Here is a 12,963-nt window from a genome sequence, read left to right as displayed (position 1 = left end):
GATCGGTCAGTGTTAAGCCTCGGTCTCCAAACTCATATATATTATACTAATCCAATTGACTATTTTAAGTATCATTCAAGGAGCAAGAAAAGAAGAAAAGTGCATTATTTTGTTATAGGTTGTCATCAAATCCTGTTCACTACTCAAGTACTAATGTATTTCATTTCTTTTGTTCCCCACATTTCATATTTGATTCACTGGTTCATTTCGGTGACTCAACCAAGGAGAGAAATAAATTCAGTTGTTGCAGCCTATTTTTGCACAATTGTTTATATACTGCAAAAATGCAGCATCTTTCATTCCTACAGTGGTTTGGATGAGGTTTTCTGCACACATAAACTGCGATGTCACAAGACTGAATCTCAGCTGAGCAGTCTGCAGTAAAAGCCTGTATGAATGCACAACAGTGGATATAAGTCTCCCTCTGCTGTTCATTTTAATGTCTTACAGTCTTCAGAGTGTACATGTTCATGTGTACATGTTCAGTACTTTAACATGAAGTACAGTAATGGAAATTACCGTGAAAGGTGCTGTTGTCTTTGAGGAAGTGCCGGCGGTATTGAGGCTCTCCTTTCCTGTTCACCACCCAGGAGCTCATGGTGAGAGGGGAGGACGCAGGAGGTCGATGAAATAGTTACCTAGAATGGATGAAAGAATATCAAACTATCAGGATTATTTATGTCTGAAAGGTTTGTTGCCCTAACAAAAAGTTTACTTCAATGTAAAACAATATCTTGTATAATGAGTCAGCTATTTCCTGTCTGGCTATGAATAAACATAAAGTTAGTCATTTTGCACTGTTGGTATTTCAACGTCACTGAGAACCAACCTTTCTGCAGTAATTACTTTAATTACAACAGGAGCTGAAAAAAATATCACTGTTAGAATTACAGACAACTTTATTTTTATTTAATAATGAGCAGGGAATAAGGCAGGGGTGCAGGGGTCTGGTGCAGTAAACTGAAGTTACAGTGATTTTACTGTTGGTGAGATTATAATAGGTTAGAGAAAACTTTATTTATTTGCATTTAAAATAATTATAGTTTGTAGTTTACTTTGTTCAAATTGTAAAATTGCTGCTAAAAGTTATTGTATAGCATAGCCACCACTTTCTCTTTCCCCACATGGTATAAGGATCTATTCACAAATGTAATTGTGAATGTGATCAGAGTCAACATATAATAGAATAAAACATATTACCATGACAGCTTTTAACTATTTACACTACCTATAAGCCTTATAGACTCTATCCTGTCTTTATCTGCAATGAAAACGTTCTGTTTTTACACTTTGCCACAGTAAATGGTCATCCAACCAGATTTAATGCCCTTCCCCTTTTCTTTTCTTTTTTTTTTAATGAAAATGTATCTCCCTCCATGTGTGCTCATCTATCTTCTTTTTGTTTCTCCTTGCCACCATTCCAGGATTCCCAATTTTCCACTTCTTCTTCCTGATCACTTTTCAATGCTGCTCCTTCTACTGCTCATTTCACTGCTTAGAGTATCCACACCTGTTGCTAATCCATCTTGCTGTGATTTACTGCCTCTCTCTCACTACAAACGCACACTCACACACTAACACACAGGAGATGTATACATGGGAAGGCCTGGAGCCCCCGGGACAGTTATTGGCGTCTGGTGCCGGCTGACCTGAGTGAAGCTGGCTCTCTGTTTGAACACATACAGCTCAGGGGTCAAGGATCTTTGAGGTGAAAGTACTTTCCTTTGACCCCATGAACACCCCACTTTAAAACACAGAAGCCTGGAGTAGCAACTTTTTATATCTGTTCCCTTAAATAATGTAAGGATATCATTTTTTTATTATGAGTAATATTTTATCATTAATGATTAAATATTAAGCTGTACTCTGGTGACTGAAAAGTTTATGCTGGTGCAGGTTGACGTTAACTTTCCAATAAGCTAAAATAGGATCTTGTAAAAGCTTTGCAAAAAAGAAAACTTGTAGGATAAAAGCTTAACTTTGAGACTTGGAGAAATCACAACAAAGAAATAGCATGTAAAACTGAAACAACATAATAGACGCTTTATAAGCACAGTTCTCCAATTCCTTGGTAGAGATTCAAACACGGCTTTTGCTTGGTAGATTTCAAATGATATAAGACAAGGCAGGCCTTTTGTTGCCTTTATGTTTAAAGAAGAGTAATTTTTCAGACATTTATTCCAAGTTATGAAACTTTCATTTCCCTTGTGCCTGCATCGCTTCGTAGCTTCTCTGTACTGACTGAGTGTGGCTTTCTGCTTTAATTATAGCATAATATCTCTAAATGACTGTTTGTTTTCATAACAGAGTCCAAATTAGAGATAGGAGCTGAGCAAAGAACATGACTGGAGATATTGTTTGAGCAGATTTAAAGGTGAGTCAGTCTGAAATGCAGCTGGGTTTTATGAATCCACCATGCACTGAAGTCATATGACAAGAAGTCACATGTATGTACAAGGTAGTTAGCTTTACCAATGATGCACAAAGACAGTTTGATAGTTTATTATGAAGTGTCTCGTTTTGTGATGCTGCCACAAACGTAACACACAAAAAATACAGAGCATGTTTACATATTGAGCTTGTGTTGACCCTTATAAGCCATGAGTGTCAATAAGTGTTATATCACTTGTTTGATTAACAGATTTCACAAACTTTGTTATTCCCTTAAATCCTTTCCATAATTGACATTTATTTCAGTATATTTTGTGTATTAATGTCAGTTGTTAAGAATGACTTTTTTTTGGACCTGATGAAATCCTGTTGAGATAAGTTTCAATGAGGTCTTCGTAATTGTAAGAGCTCACACGTTCAAGTTACAGCACATTGTTTTCCCTATAGCTAGTTAGCCGCTATGCTAAATAACATATATGGTGTGTTGTGTTAGCTCCTTACAACAATGAGGGTGGTATTGATCTTGTCATTAGAATTTTGGCAAGAAAACAATTCAATACTTTTGCCAAATTACAATTTAAAACAGACATTAGTTGTTGTTTATACACCAAACTAATTAAGCCTTGTTTGTATAAATGACTTCTCCTTTTCTTACTGCGTGTAACACTATAACCTTCTCATCTATAGGAGGGCCCAAACCTCAGGGGACTACAGCCTGTTCTCCTCAGTCTATCAGGCTACAGAAGCAGCTTGAAAATAAATGTTTCACTGCCACAAAGACTAGTGAGTCACTCTATGTCAGGCCATCACAGGAAGTAGGTCAAGGATGCCCCTAAATTAAACAAAAATCAAATGAGAGAAATACAATCTGAAACATGTGGATGCAGCATTAAGTGCTTTCACTATTTGAGTCTGGCCTGAATATTAAACACTGTTTTTATCATCTCTGTGTTTAATACCGCTTATGCTAACCATTTGCTCTATATATGTTGCAGTCTTGGGGACACTATAGGAATATTATGTCTGTCATTATAACTTTTAAAAGCCATTTGGGCTCCAATCGCAAGACACAAAGGTAGCAGAGCTAACCAAGATTTTTTTCTATAGCCTGTTGCCCAAGCGGTAATAACAAAGTTAACGGCACTATTTCATTAGATCCACAGTAGTTAGGCAAAAAGACCAAACAATGCCATGAGCTCAACATATCCATGAAAACTCTTTTGATTATAAATTTACAAATTGAATTTTCTGCTGTGTTGATCGAGATGAGTTGATTGAGCAATCTAATTTATCAGCCCATTTTTGAACGAACCAACAGAATCTAAAGCAAGGCCTCCTTGTTTTCAGTTCTCAACAATTTAGTTGTTCAATGCAGTGTTGCCATATCATAAGCTCCACTATGAAATAAACAATCAAATGTAAGTCAACTGTCTGCTCAGTCTGCACGACATGACTTCACACATAAACTTAATAACAATGGCCTTCTCATGACACACAAAGACATCTGTCACCCCGTATTGACACATGTCAGCAGCTCTCTGTTAAGACATGATTAACGAGACATACAATGGCTGTTCTATTTTATGAGACCAGCTGCCATAAATGCTGAGTGATTATGTTTACCATTTCAAATTCTGTTACCCTTCTTAGTATTGTCATGCTTAAATCCTGCACATTTATTCTGCTCTCATTGTATATCCCTTCACTACAGGTCTGGATGTCCATTCTGTTGGCATATGAGCCTTTAAATCACCTTGAAGTTGAACACAGTCAATAAGTAGCCTGTAATTGCTTGTTCAACAGTTATCAGAAGACCGAGTAAACAGTCTTGGTATGCTGATGGCTAGACGGATGCTTTCATGGTACATTCTGAGAGCCCTTGAAGGTTTCATACTATAATGTGATTACTCCTTGACCCATGAACCCATTCAAGTATATGCTGTAAAGGCAACAGGAAGGATGAAAGAAAAGGGCTTTTTAATGATGTAAAAAATATTTTCCATTTTAAATTGGAAATAGTTTCTATATGTGTAAGTTTCTGTTTCATAACGACTTGTTCTGGGTGTGTGCAGTTTACTCTTACATGGAGTTTATAGGGATAAATGTTTTAAAAAGGACTTTGTAGTGTATGGTGCAACGCTGCAGTTTTATATTTTTGCTGACATCCAAAAATACTTATTTATCTTTTAACCAAACCCTTTTCCAAAAAAAATCTCTATTACATGTAGATTTTATTGTTATCCTACACATGTGCCATTTTTATTTTGATTCACAAAAAAATAGACTGCTTAAAACTCTTTGGCTTCAAATGACAGAACTAAGTGATTATTTTTCATATAATTGATCCCTGCTCTTGTTTATTTACATTTAGTCATAGTTGGTTAACAGAACATTCAAAGCCTTATGAATTTTAATGATAGCGTTTCAATTCTCTGGACCTGAACGTCTCTAATAATCTGTCCTTTACATCTTCATTGTCTCTATATTCCTATAATTTCTGTTATTCAATTTTTTCATGCATTGTATTTCAATCAGTTGCTGCTATTTGGTAAAGTTTAGTTTGATCATTTGATTTGACTTGATATTAATGCAAAATGTCAACGTATGTAAATTCTCACATCTGAGAAGCTGAAGCAAGCTAACTTTTGACAATTTATCTTGTGAAAATGAAAATAGCTCAATTCTACTCACTTACTGGTGCAGACTAAATTAGTCAACAAATCAAGTCAGCCCCACAGAATGTCTGTGATGTGTTTTTACCATGCCGGAGAGGGAAAAGAAGGAGGAAGTTGTAATGTTTAAATTGTCTGGCTTGTGCTGCTTCAGTGAGCTTTTGACCTGATAAGGAGACAGTGTGAACCCTAAAGGCTGCAAGGTTACTGAGGGGTCAGTTTTTTTACACAGGGGCGGTTGGTCAGGCTATCAGAGCTTGTCAACAGACCATGTAATAATGATGCTAACTGTGGAATTTCCCTTGATGTGTGTTGTAAACTGATGAACAGGATTTTTAAGTTGTTCATGAGACTAAAGCTGGATGTTAAGTAAACATAGTAATAAAGTGGTGACTTGTATGACCTTCAATTATTAATTTAATCTAAAAGAAGCAAGCAGTTTGTAAACAATCTAATTATAGATTTTATATAGAGTGTATATGTTGTAAACCTAAAAACTTCAGCAGAGATTTAACTTTCATATGTGCTGTGTGTGTGGCAGAACGTGTGTGTAGAGGGGTCGTCTTGCTTTACTGTGGAATTGATGGGTGGGTAAGGTCATAAGTCAAACCCCCAGATCTATTTGAAGCCGAGACACCCTTCAAAATCCCCTCCTCCTGTTCCTGTCCTCAACATTTACCTTCAGATTCTGGACTCAAACTTTCCACTTCAGGTCAGCAACAAAGAATGTTTATAAAATAAGAGCTTGAACCAGTAGAGTTCAGGTGCCATTTCACAAAGCAAGTGCCTCTGACATACAGTATAAACAGTGAGAACTTGGTCCTCATGTGATATAATGTCCACATCAATAGTTTCATTCATTCATTCATTTCATCCAATACCAACGTGTTCTCCTCCTTTCCTTTCCACTGAGAAACTTCAATTATTCATGAGGGATCAGAGCACCCACAATGACTCATGTTTCCACTCCTACAACCCAACACCAGCAAGCTGATACACAGTTCACAATGCTTCAAGTCACATAATAATAAGGCAGGCACTTTTCAGCTCATGCATTCCTACACACACATGCATACACATTACAGTGCATGTGGGAGTGATTGAATTGACGACTCATAATAGGTTTGTTTTCTTTTTTTTAAAACTAAGTGTTTGTTGTGATAGCAGGTTGAAGCAAGTATTTGTATTCTGCAGAGAAATTAACAATTACCAGTTCCACTTTCTCATTAGAAGTTACTGAAAAATATCTAGAGGCTGGTATCACTTTACATATAAGCCTGACCAATTCAGCCTGACAAAGACCCCCCTTGTGTCTTGCATGAGATGTTGACAACAGTGTGTCAGGTTTATCAGGCAGCAGTAAAGAAAGAAACTAAACCGTTTTGTGTTTTTTTGTTGTTGTTTTTTTTTGGTGAACATTTCAGTGACAGTCACACCAGCTCTCTGTGTCTTTAAATCTCTTTGTCTTTCACACCCAGGCCCAGCTACACACAGCCACTCAAATCAAATTTTTAAAAAATCCCCAAGGACCCTTCTCTCGGACGGGGGAGTGCCCCATCTCTTTCTCTCTGGGATGGCTACCGGCTGAGTGTAATAAAGGCCTTTGTTAAGCTGCCCTGCTGCAAATCTCTGTTTTAGGAGCACAACGCGAAGGAGCACCAAAATGTGTAGTGCATCAGAAAAAACCACTATCAATCCCACAGATGAGACACTGATTCCAGTTTAAGCAAAAATAAGTGACAAAAAGATAGAAGTAATGATATGAGCTCAGGCAGTGTGTGTGGTTGTCAAAATGGTCCATGAAAGGGAAGATGTTTGGAGCTTGTTTGCAGTCAGCTTACCTGGAGTGGTACAATAAAGATAAGGATTCAAATGTCATGAGTTTTTATTTGACAGAGCCTGTGTCCAGTCACACTGGTAAAACAGGTGCACATCTGCTTGGATACTGTATACAGTGTCTTAACAACAGTACATTAAAGTGACAGCTCACTTGTTCAGTTAGCTATCGTCAAAGAAGTGCAGTTAAGTTTCAATAAACTTGCTTTAAAGTGAGTAAACGACGTCTTTAGAATGTCATGCTGGTGTTTGTAAGAAAAAGTCCAATAAGTCAGTCCTTATTGAATCATATCACTTACTTCTGTCACTTTGAAACCATGTTGTAAGCTCCCTCACAAAATCTTGCCACTTTCACCAGAAAAGTAGTCCCTCAGGCACAAAATGTCCATGGCGCAGGGAGAGCACGTGGAAGTAAGAGACAGTTCCAGTAGTGCTGTTTCAGGCAAAGACCATGTCCTCAACAACTTCATTGGTGTGGACAAGTACCCACCACTACATCAAGCAGGGTGCCTATTCAAACGACTACTACAAATGTGGATCCAGTGGAGTCTGGAAAACCTGTCATGGATTTTTTTAGAGTGGACTACAATTCCACAGGAGAGTTAAAGCGATGGTTTTCTTGTTCAATCAACCGTCTCTTATAAGGTCTATAAAAAAATGCAAAAACAAAGAAAAAATATAAATTGTAAACTTAAAAATGTTTGCAAATAAATTGTTATTAATTCTGACAAAACTCCCATACCCTGTTATTTAGTTCCCTTCGTACAAATGATAAATATCTTAATTTTTTATCTCTATTACAATTAATTTTAAATAAAAAAAAACAAAAAAAACAGCAGTCTTTAATTTACACAGTAAACTTTCTAAATCAAATGAGAGGTAAATGGTCCCAAATCCCTCTCCTAAATATCTATTGAATTTCAGATAAGAAGTCTTGAAGTTTTGTTTTAAAGACTTCTGCTAATTTTCTCAGTAGGGTTCAATCATAGAAAGAGCCACATCAAAATGTAAATTTGGATCGTTGAATATGGTGTAAAAGGTTAACTTCCACGGTTCTACTCTTTATATCTCCAGTCAAACACTGTTCACTGATTATCCTTGATGAATTTGACATTTGTACAAATACTACATTATCATTGGTGAAGGTATATATATAGACATGATTAACTTCTTCAACAACATTATTGTTAAAGAGGTTAATCATGTTGTCTACAGCTTCACAGACTTTACTTTTCCTCCCCCTGCTCTGTCTCAGCCATGGTTTCTCTCCCACTCCCTCTCTCAGTGACAGTTCAAAGTCTAGCAGCAACAGCCATCAAGCTGAAATGCACCTTACAGTTTAAACCAGCCCACCAATCACGAGGCTCCTCCGCCGTAACAGTCGCTATAACATTTGCACAACAAAAGGAGGGCGAGCTGATTCATCAACCCCCCATCCTCCCCTTTTCTTCACTCCCTTTCCCTTCCACTTTGACTCCTCCTCTCCTCCCTTTGTGCTTGCATCCAAAATCCCCTTCTACCCCTGTGACCTCCTCCTCATTTGCACTAATCTCTTTGCACCCACCCGATTCAATGCTTCAGTTCTACCTCTCACTGCACCGAGACCCCCTCACCCTGCACCCCACAGGACACTCATTTTGCAGATCCTCCTTCTCCTCCTCCTATGTCTTGCATGGCTGAAAATCACAGCACATGAAGCACAAGGTGTAATTCTATCTTTGGACTTGTACTGCAAAAACAATCATTACAATCACATGAGCATTAACTTGGATACATGTGAAATCTAATTATTCTTTGATCAAAATTGTCAAGAAAAATCATGTCTTGTTTTGTGTTTTTACTTATTTTAACAATAAAAAAATATATACCAGTTTATAGGCTTAGACTCTGTTCGGCTTTATTGTAGTGCTCAGCTTCTCCAACCTGGTCACATTACGACTAAGAGGGCTACTATATTGCTACTTACAGACCCCCACACATACATGTCAGGCTCCCATGGGGTTTGTGGGCAGTCAATATAGGGTTTAGGTTTTGCTTTGTATTTCACAATTGCTATAGCAACCGGGAGAGGGACAAGTGCCCCCCCCTTTTTGGAAAACCATTAACATACCCCACCCCATCCCATCTTGTGTTTAGTGTCCGAGACACATGCATATATATATACCAACAGAGAAGGTAAGTAAAACCAAAGGATTAGCCAAGATTTTAGATGGACTTTTTAATAATTTGTTTGCTTAATACAGTAAAAAAAAAAAAGACAATAAACACTTGTAACAACAGTTATGAGGAATGTGAAGTAAATTTGACTTCTCTTTCTATGTGATATCATTTAAGTGTTTCACGGCATAAATTAACAAAAAAAAAGAGATGGATGGCGCTTTTGAACACAGCAGAAAGACCTTTTAACTTCTTTGTTAACTTCGTTGTTAAAAAGAAAACACGTAAAAAGAGTGAAAAGATTAAAGAAAATGCAAACTGCACTGTCAGTCAACAATTGTCTTTGTCTTTCACCAAGTTCTCTTAAAGATTCTCCCCATCAGTCTGAAGAAAGAGCTTTCCCTGATGGACTTGAAGAGCTTCTCCCATAGGCTGTCCTGCTTCCACAGTCCTCGCCCCTTCCTCTCAGCTTTGACCTCTGCTCTGTGCAGCCGTTTGTGGAGACGCCAATAGAGGCGAGAGTCCGGCAAGACTCCGACAACTGGCGCAGTGCGAGCCAGGCCGAGTCTGAGGACCTCTTCATTCACGCAGTAGCTCCTCATCAACCCCTGCTGGAGAGAGGCAGAAAGACAAGGAAGAAAAACACACTCATAAACCATATACATATACAAAGTCTTTTCAAGTACATCATTTTGACACAATATATCACTTTTAAAAATAAACTTTTACGCTCACCCTGCTTTGAGACACCAAACAGTGTAGTGTCTCATTCTCTCTGCTGATGAGTTTTAGCCAGACTGCTTGTGTTGGAGTCAAGTTTTTCTGCAGCCATGCCCAGCCTTCTGGAGTCAGCTCCACTCCTGCAAGATGCACAAGTATCGGAGACTTGCAGACCCCTGAAGAGGATGGGGAAAAAAAGTACATTCATTATATCTCTCATTGAAGGCTGACGCTGAACTTTGGAGTTTCTTTGTCTCCTGAATAACACGAGCATCACTCTGCTGAACACTGATAATGAATCGAACCGTTTTTTTCATTCCTTTTATTTATTATAAATATTAGTTTCTGTTGTTTTTTTACTCAAAGTGAAAGAAAAGAACTACACTTTTCAGATGTTAATTGTTGCTTCTGTGTCAAAGCCTGGTCTTTATAAAAGAGTCTAGAGTTTATTCCAAATCAGCCAAACAAGACTTTAAAAATTCTCATAAATAACACATTATTTTATAAAGCTAAAATATCCCATCTATGGAAATTATGCCTGTAATTTATGCTTGTGAAAAAGATAAATTCTTGAGGGATGAATCTGACCTGGCTGAAGGCACTGGAGGTCAAGATTAAAGTGACATTTGCAATTGCTTGACAAGAAACTGTTCATTCTTGACCTTCATACTAGAGGTGCTGATGGAGCACTCTATACAAAGCATTAGTATGAATGCCATGATTGATAACACAGATAACAAGATTAACTGTCACTCTCACATATGAGAAGATCAAATAAAACACAGCTTGACTGCAGAAAATAAAAATGAAACTGAGGCTAAATAAGATTAAAAATAAATAAATAATGGAGTTAGGAGTGATTTGTGTTACAAACGCTCAGGAGGTCATTCTCAACAGGCTGCTTTTTCACAAACGTTTGTTTGAATGTGCGCATGCCCTCCAGATTTCCCCTCATATGATTCCACCCAGATTACCTTTGTTTTTCGTGAGTAATGGAGAGAGGACCGGGAGATAAATTGGGACATGTTCCACTTCGAGTCCTCTTCCTGAGACTGAATGAACTTTTCCACAAAGACTGACGTTCTTCTCAATAAAACGAGCAGGGATCTCAGATGCAACTTGGAATTTAGTGATCTAAAACAAAGGGAATGAAACAAACAACTGAGTTGCATTTTTCTTTGTAGTACTGGGGTAAAATAGTAGTCATGCTTTTTTTTTTTTCAAATCCTGAAAGTCTATCATACGAGAAAGGAATAACATGGTCCATGTGGGATCAACCTTTAGGACAGCAGGAAACGATTAATTTTCCACTCTGCTCATGAGAGTGCAGGAATTTAACAGAAACTTCTAGGAAAGCTGTTACTCTATACATGGACTTTGAAACATAAAATATGCTTTTTTGTTTAGCTGTTAGAAGAAACTGGTGAATCATTGTGTACTTTTCTCCCTTACCAGTTTGATACTCCTTGCTATTACAATGACACCAACGACTGCCAGTCCAGTGCTTATATTCTGAATAAGAGACAAGAAAGCAGTGAGGGGTTGAGGGCATTATCATTAATCTTCCAATAATGTTCATCTATAAATTAACAATCACAGCAAAAGTTGTGTACACAATTGTATGGAAGATGGAAATTTAGAAAGACTTCACCAAAAGTTATAATGACCCTAACCCAAATTTCAAGTTCTAAGGGATAATTTTCATAATAAAACATGGAAGAGATTTATGCCTTACCAAATAATGCTTAATAAAAGTGAACTTAAATGCTCATATTCAACCCTATAATTTCAGTTATCTCAATGTCTAAAGGCACTTTGCTTAAATACATTGTAAAATATAAATACAAGTTGCTATTCAAGATGCAAAAGAGGGGGAAAAAAATGGCAATGTTGAATTATAAAAACTAAAGTCAAGAACACTCTCATTCCCTAAATCGAGGGACCTCAGTTTCAGAGCAAAAACATTTAGCAGCCTAGAAGCTGTTTCAACATTTGAGCCAGAGAAACCTTTGCTGAATATTTAACGTGGAAAGGTAGTCAAATGTTTACTTATAGTGTCATATTAAGACCATCGGCTATTAAGAGGTGGCACATAGGCCACTGAGAACATAACAGCACAGCTAATCTCCCCGATATATCGACCAAAATTGTCATTGTAGATGCAGGTCTCTCCTATAGCCTACTGTGGCAGGGAAGTGAACATGTGTTTCCATATTTATTGCCATATGCACCATCGGATTTTCACACAAAGGAGTCTCCTACCCGCACAAGAGTTATATTATCATCTGCAATCTGTGATATTAATGACACGATGTTTTGAGACGACGCTCTTCCTTGATCTCTTTGTTGTCTGTCTTTCGTTCCCTCTTCTGTTTCTGTTTCTCTGGAAGACTCCGGCATGTTGTTGACATTTTCTCTCGACGCATTTGACGCTCCGCCTGTTTGGGAGGGACGTACACCGGTGTGAAGTCTCCGCCCTGTGGCTTGCTGTGGACATGACAGGATGGCGTTGATGTAGTGCCTGGAAAACGTAAAGTTTACGTGAGTTATAAAACCCCATCCACACATGCCATCGTTTGCGTTTTTGCGCCATGGAAGCAAAAGTTATAAAACTTTTTTTTTTTTGCATTCGAAAATAAACATTTGTTAATGCACATGGCACCAGATTCACAGGTTCAAGTTAACAGCGTGACGAACACCGCTGAGAAAATCTTTGTCTGCACAACTTGGCCTAGATAATTTAATTTGTGCAGCTGAGACTATTGTAAGTGCAACGAAATACTGTTAGAGCAATCCACAGATGCCATGTCAAAAACATCAAAAATATACAAAAACACTATGACCAAATTTACAAATAAGTGTATAAGAATATGGATCAAAAATGCAGTATAAATAGTATGCAATACACAAAGTCATGGATTAAGTCAGAATACATGGTTATCTTTGATTATATTTTAAATGGCCTATAATCGGGCAGCTGACTACATTTAAAACATATTTTTTTAAGGATCTATATAATTTCATAAATCTATGTTTACCCCTGTTTTTGGAGCAGTGTAATGCAGCAGATGTTGCATAGTGAGACGTGTTTAGAAACAGACCTCACTGACCACTGACTGTATGTGTGACAGACAGACGCGCTGGAGCTCTCATCTTGTAAACTGTGAAGTCATGGAGCTACTTGAAG

At 37.6% G+C, this 12,963-nt stretch overlaps 2 protein-coding genes across 4 annotated transcripts in view; both read right to left on the bottom strand.

Annotated features, from left to right (window-relative positions):
- The window catches only part of plch1 (phospholipase C, eta 1), a 48,527-nt gene extending 41,128 nt beyond the window's left edge, over nt 1-7,399 (bottom strand). Inside the window, exons 1-2 of the mRNA XM_079353889.1 lie at nt 7,199-7,399; nt 520-638 (exon numbers count right to left, since the gene is read on the bottom strand). Coding sequence (XP_079210015.1) covers nt 520-598 — 79 coding nt within the window. The 5' untranslated portion in view covers nt 599-638; nt 7,199-7,399. The remainder of the gene's footprint in view (nt 1-519; nt 639-7,198) is intronic.
- Nucleotides 7,400-9,102: 1,703 nt separating this feature from the next.
- On the bottom strand, nt 9,103-12,960 carry c18h3orf33 (c18h3orf33 homolog (H. sapiens)). Of its 3 annotated transcripts, none has more exons than XM_079353975.1 (6): nt 12,878-12,960; nt 12,039-12,297; nt 11,229-11,288; nt 10,751-10,910; nt 9,792-9,952; nt 9,103-9,667 (listed from the first exon to the last, which is right to left on the bottom strand). In XM_079353975.1, the coding sequence occupies exons 2-6, from the start codon at nt 12,174-12,176 to the stop codon at nt 9,407-9,409; spliced, it is 780 nt and encodes a 259-aa protein (XP_079210101.1). In that variant the 5' UTR covers nt 12,177-12,297; nt 12,878-12,960; the 3' UTR covers nt 9,103-9,406. The 3 variants fall into 3 exon arrangements, with proteins under 3 accessions (XP_079210101.1, XP_079210102.1, XP_079210103.1); XM_079353976.1 differs by having other exon boundaries at nt 9,103-9,664; XM_079353977.1 differs by lacking the exon at nt 12,878-12,960 and adding an exon at nt 12,815-12,863.
- Nucleotides 12,961-12,963: the final 3 nt, after the last annotated feature.

Source organism: Symphodus melops (genome assembly GCF_947650265.1).
Source record: "Symphodus melops genome assembly, chromosome: 10".
NCBI lineage: Eukaryota > Metazoa > Chordata > Actinopteri > Labriformes > Labridae > Symphodus > Symphodus melops.
Note: the sequence above shows the minus strand (reverse complement) of the source record. Positions and strands in the feature narration are given on the sequence as shown.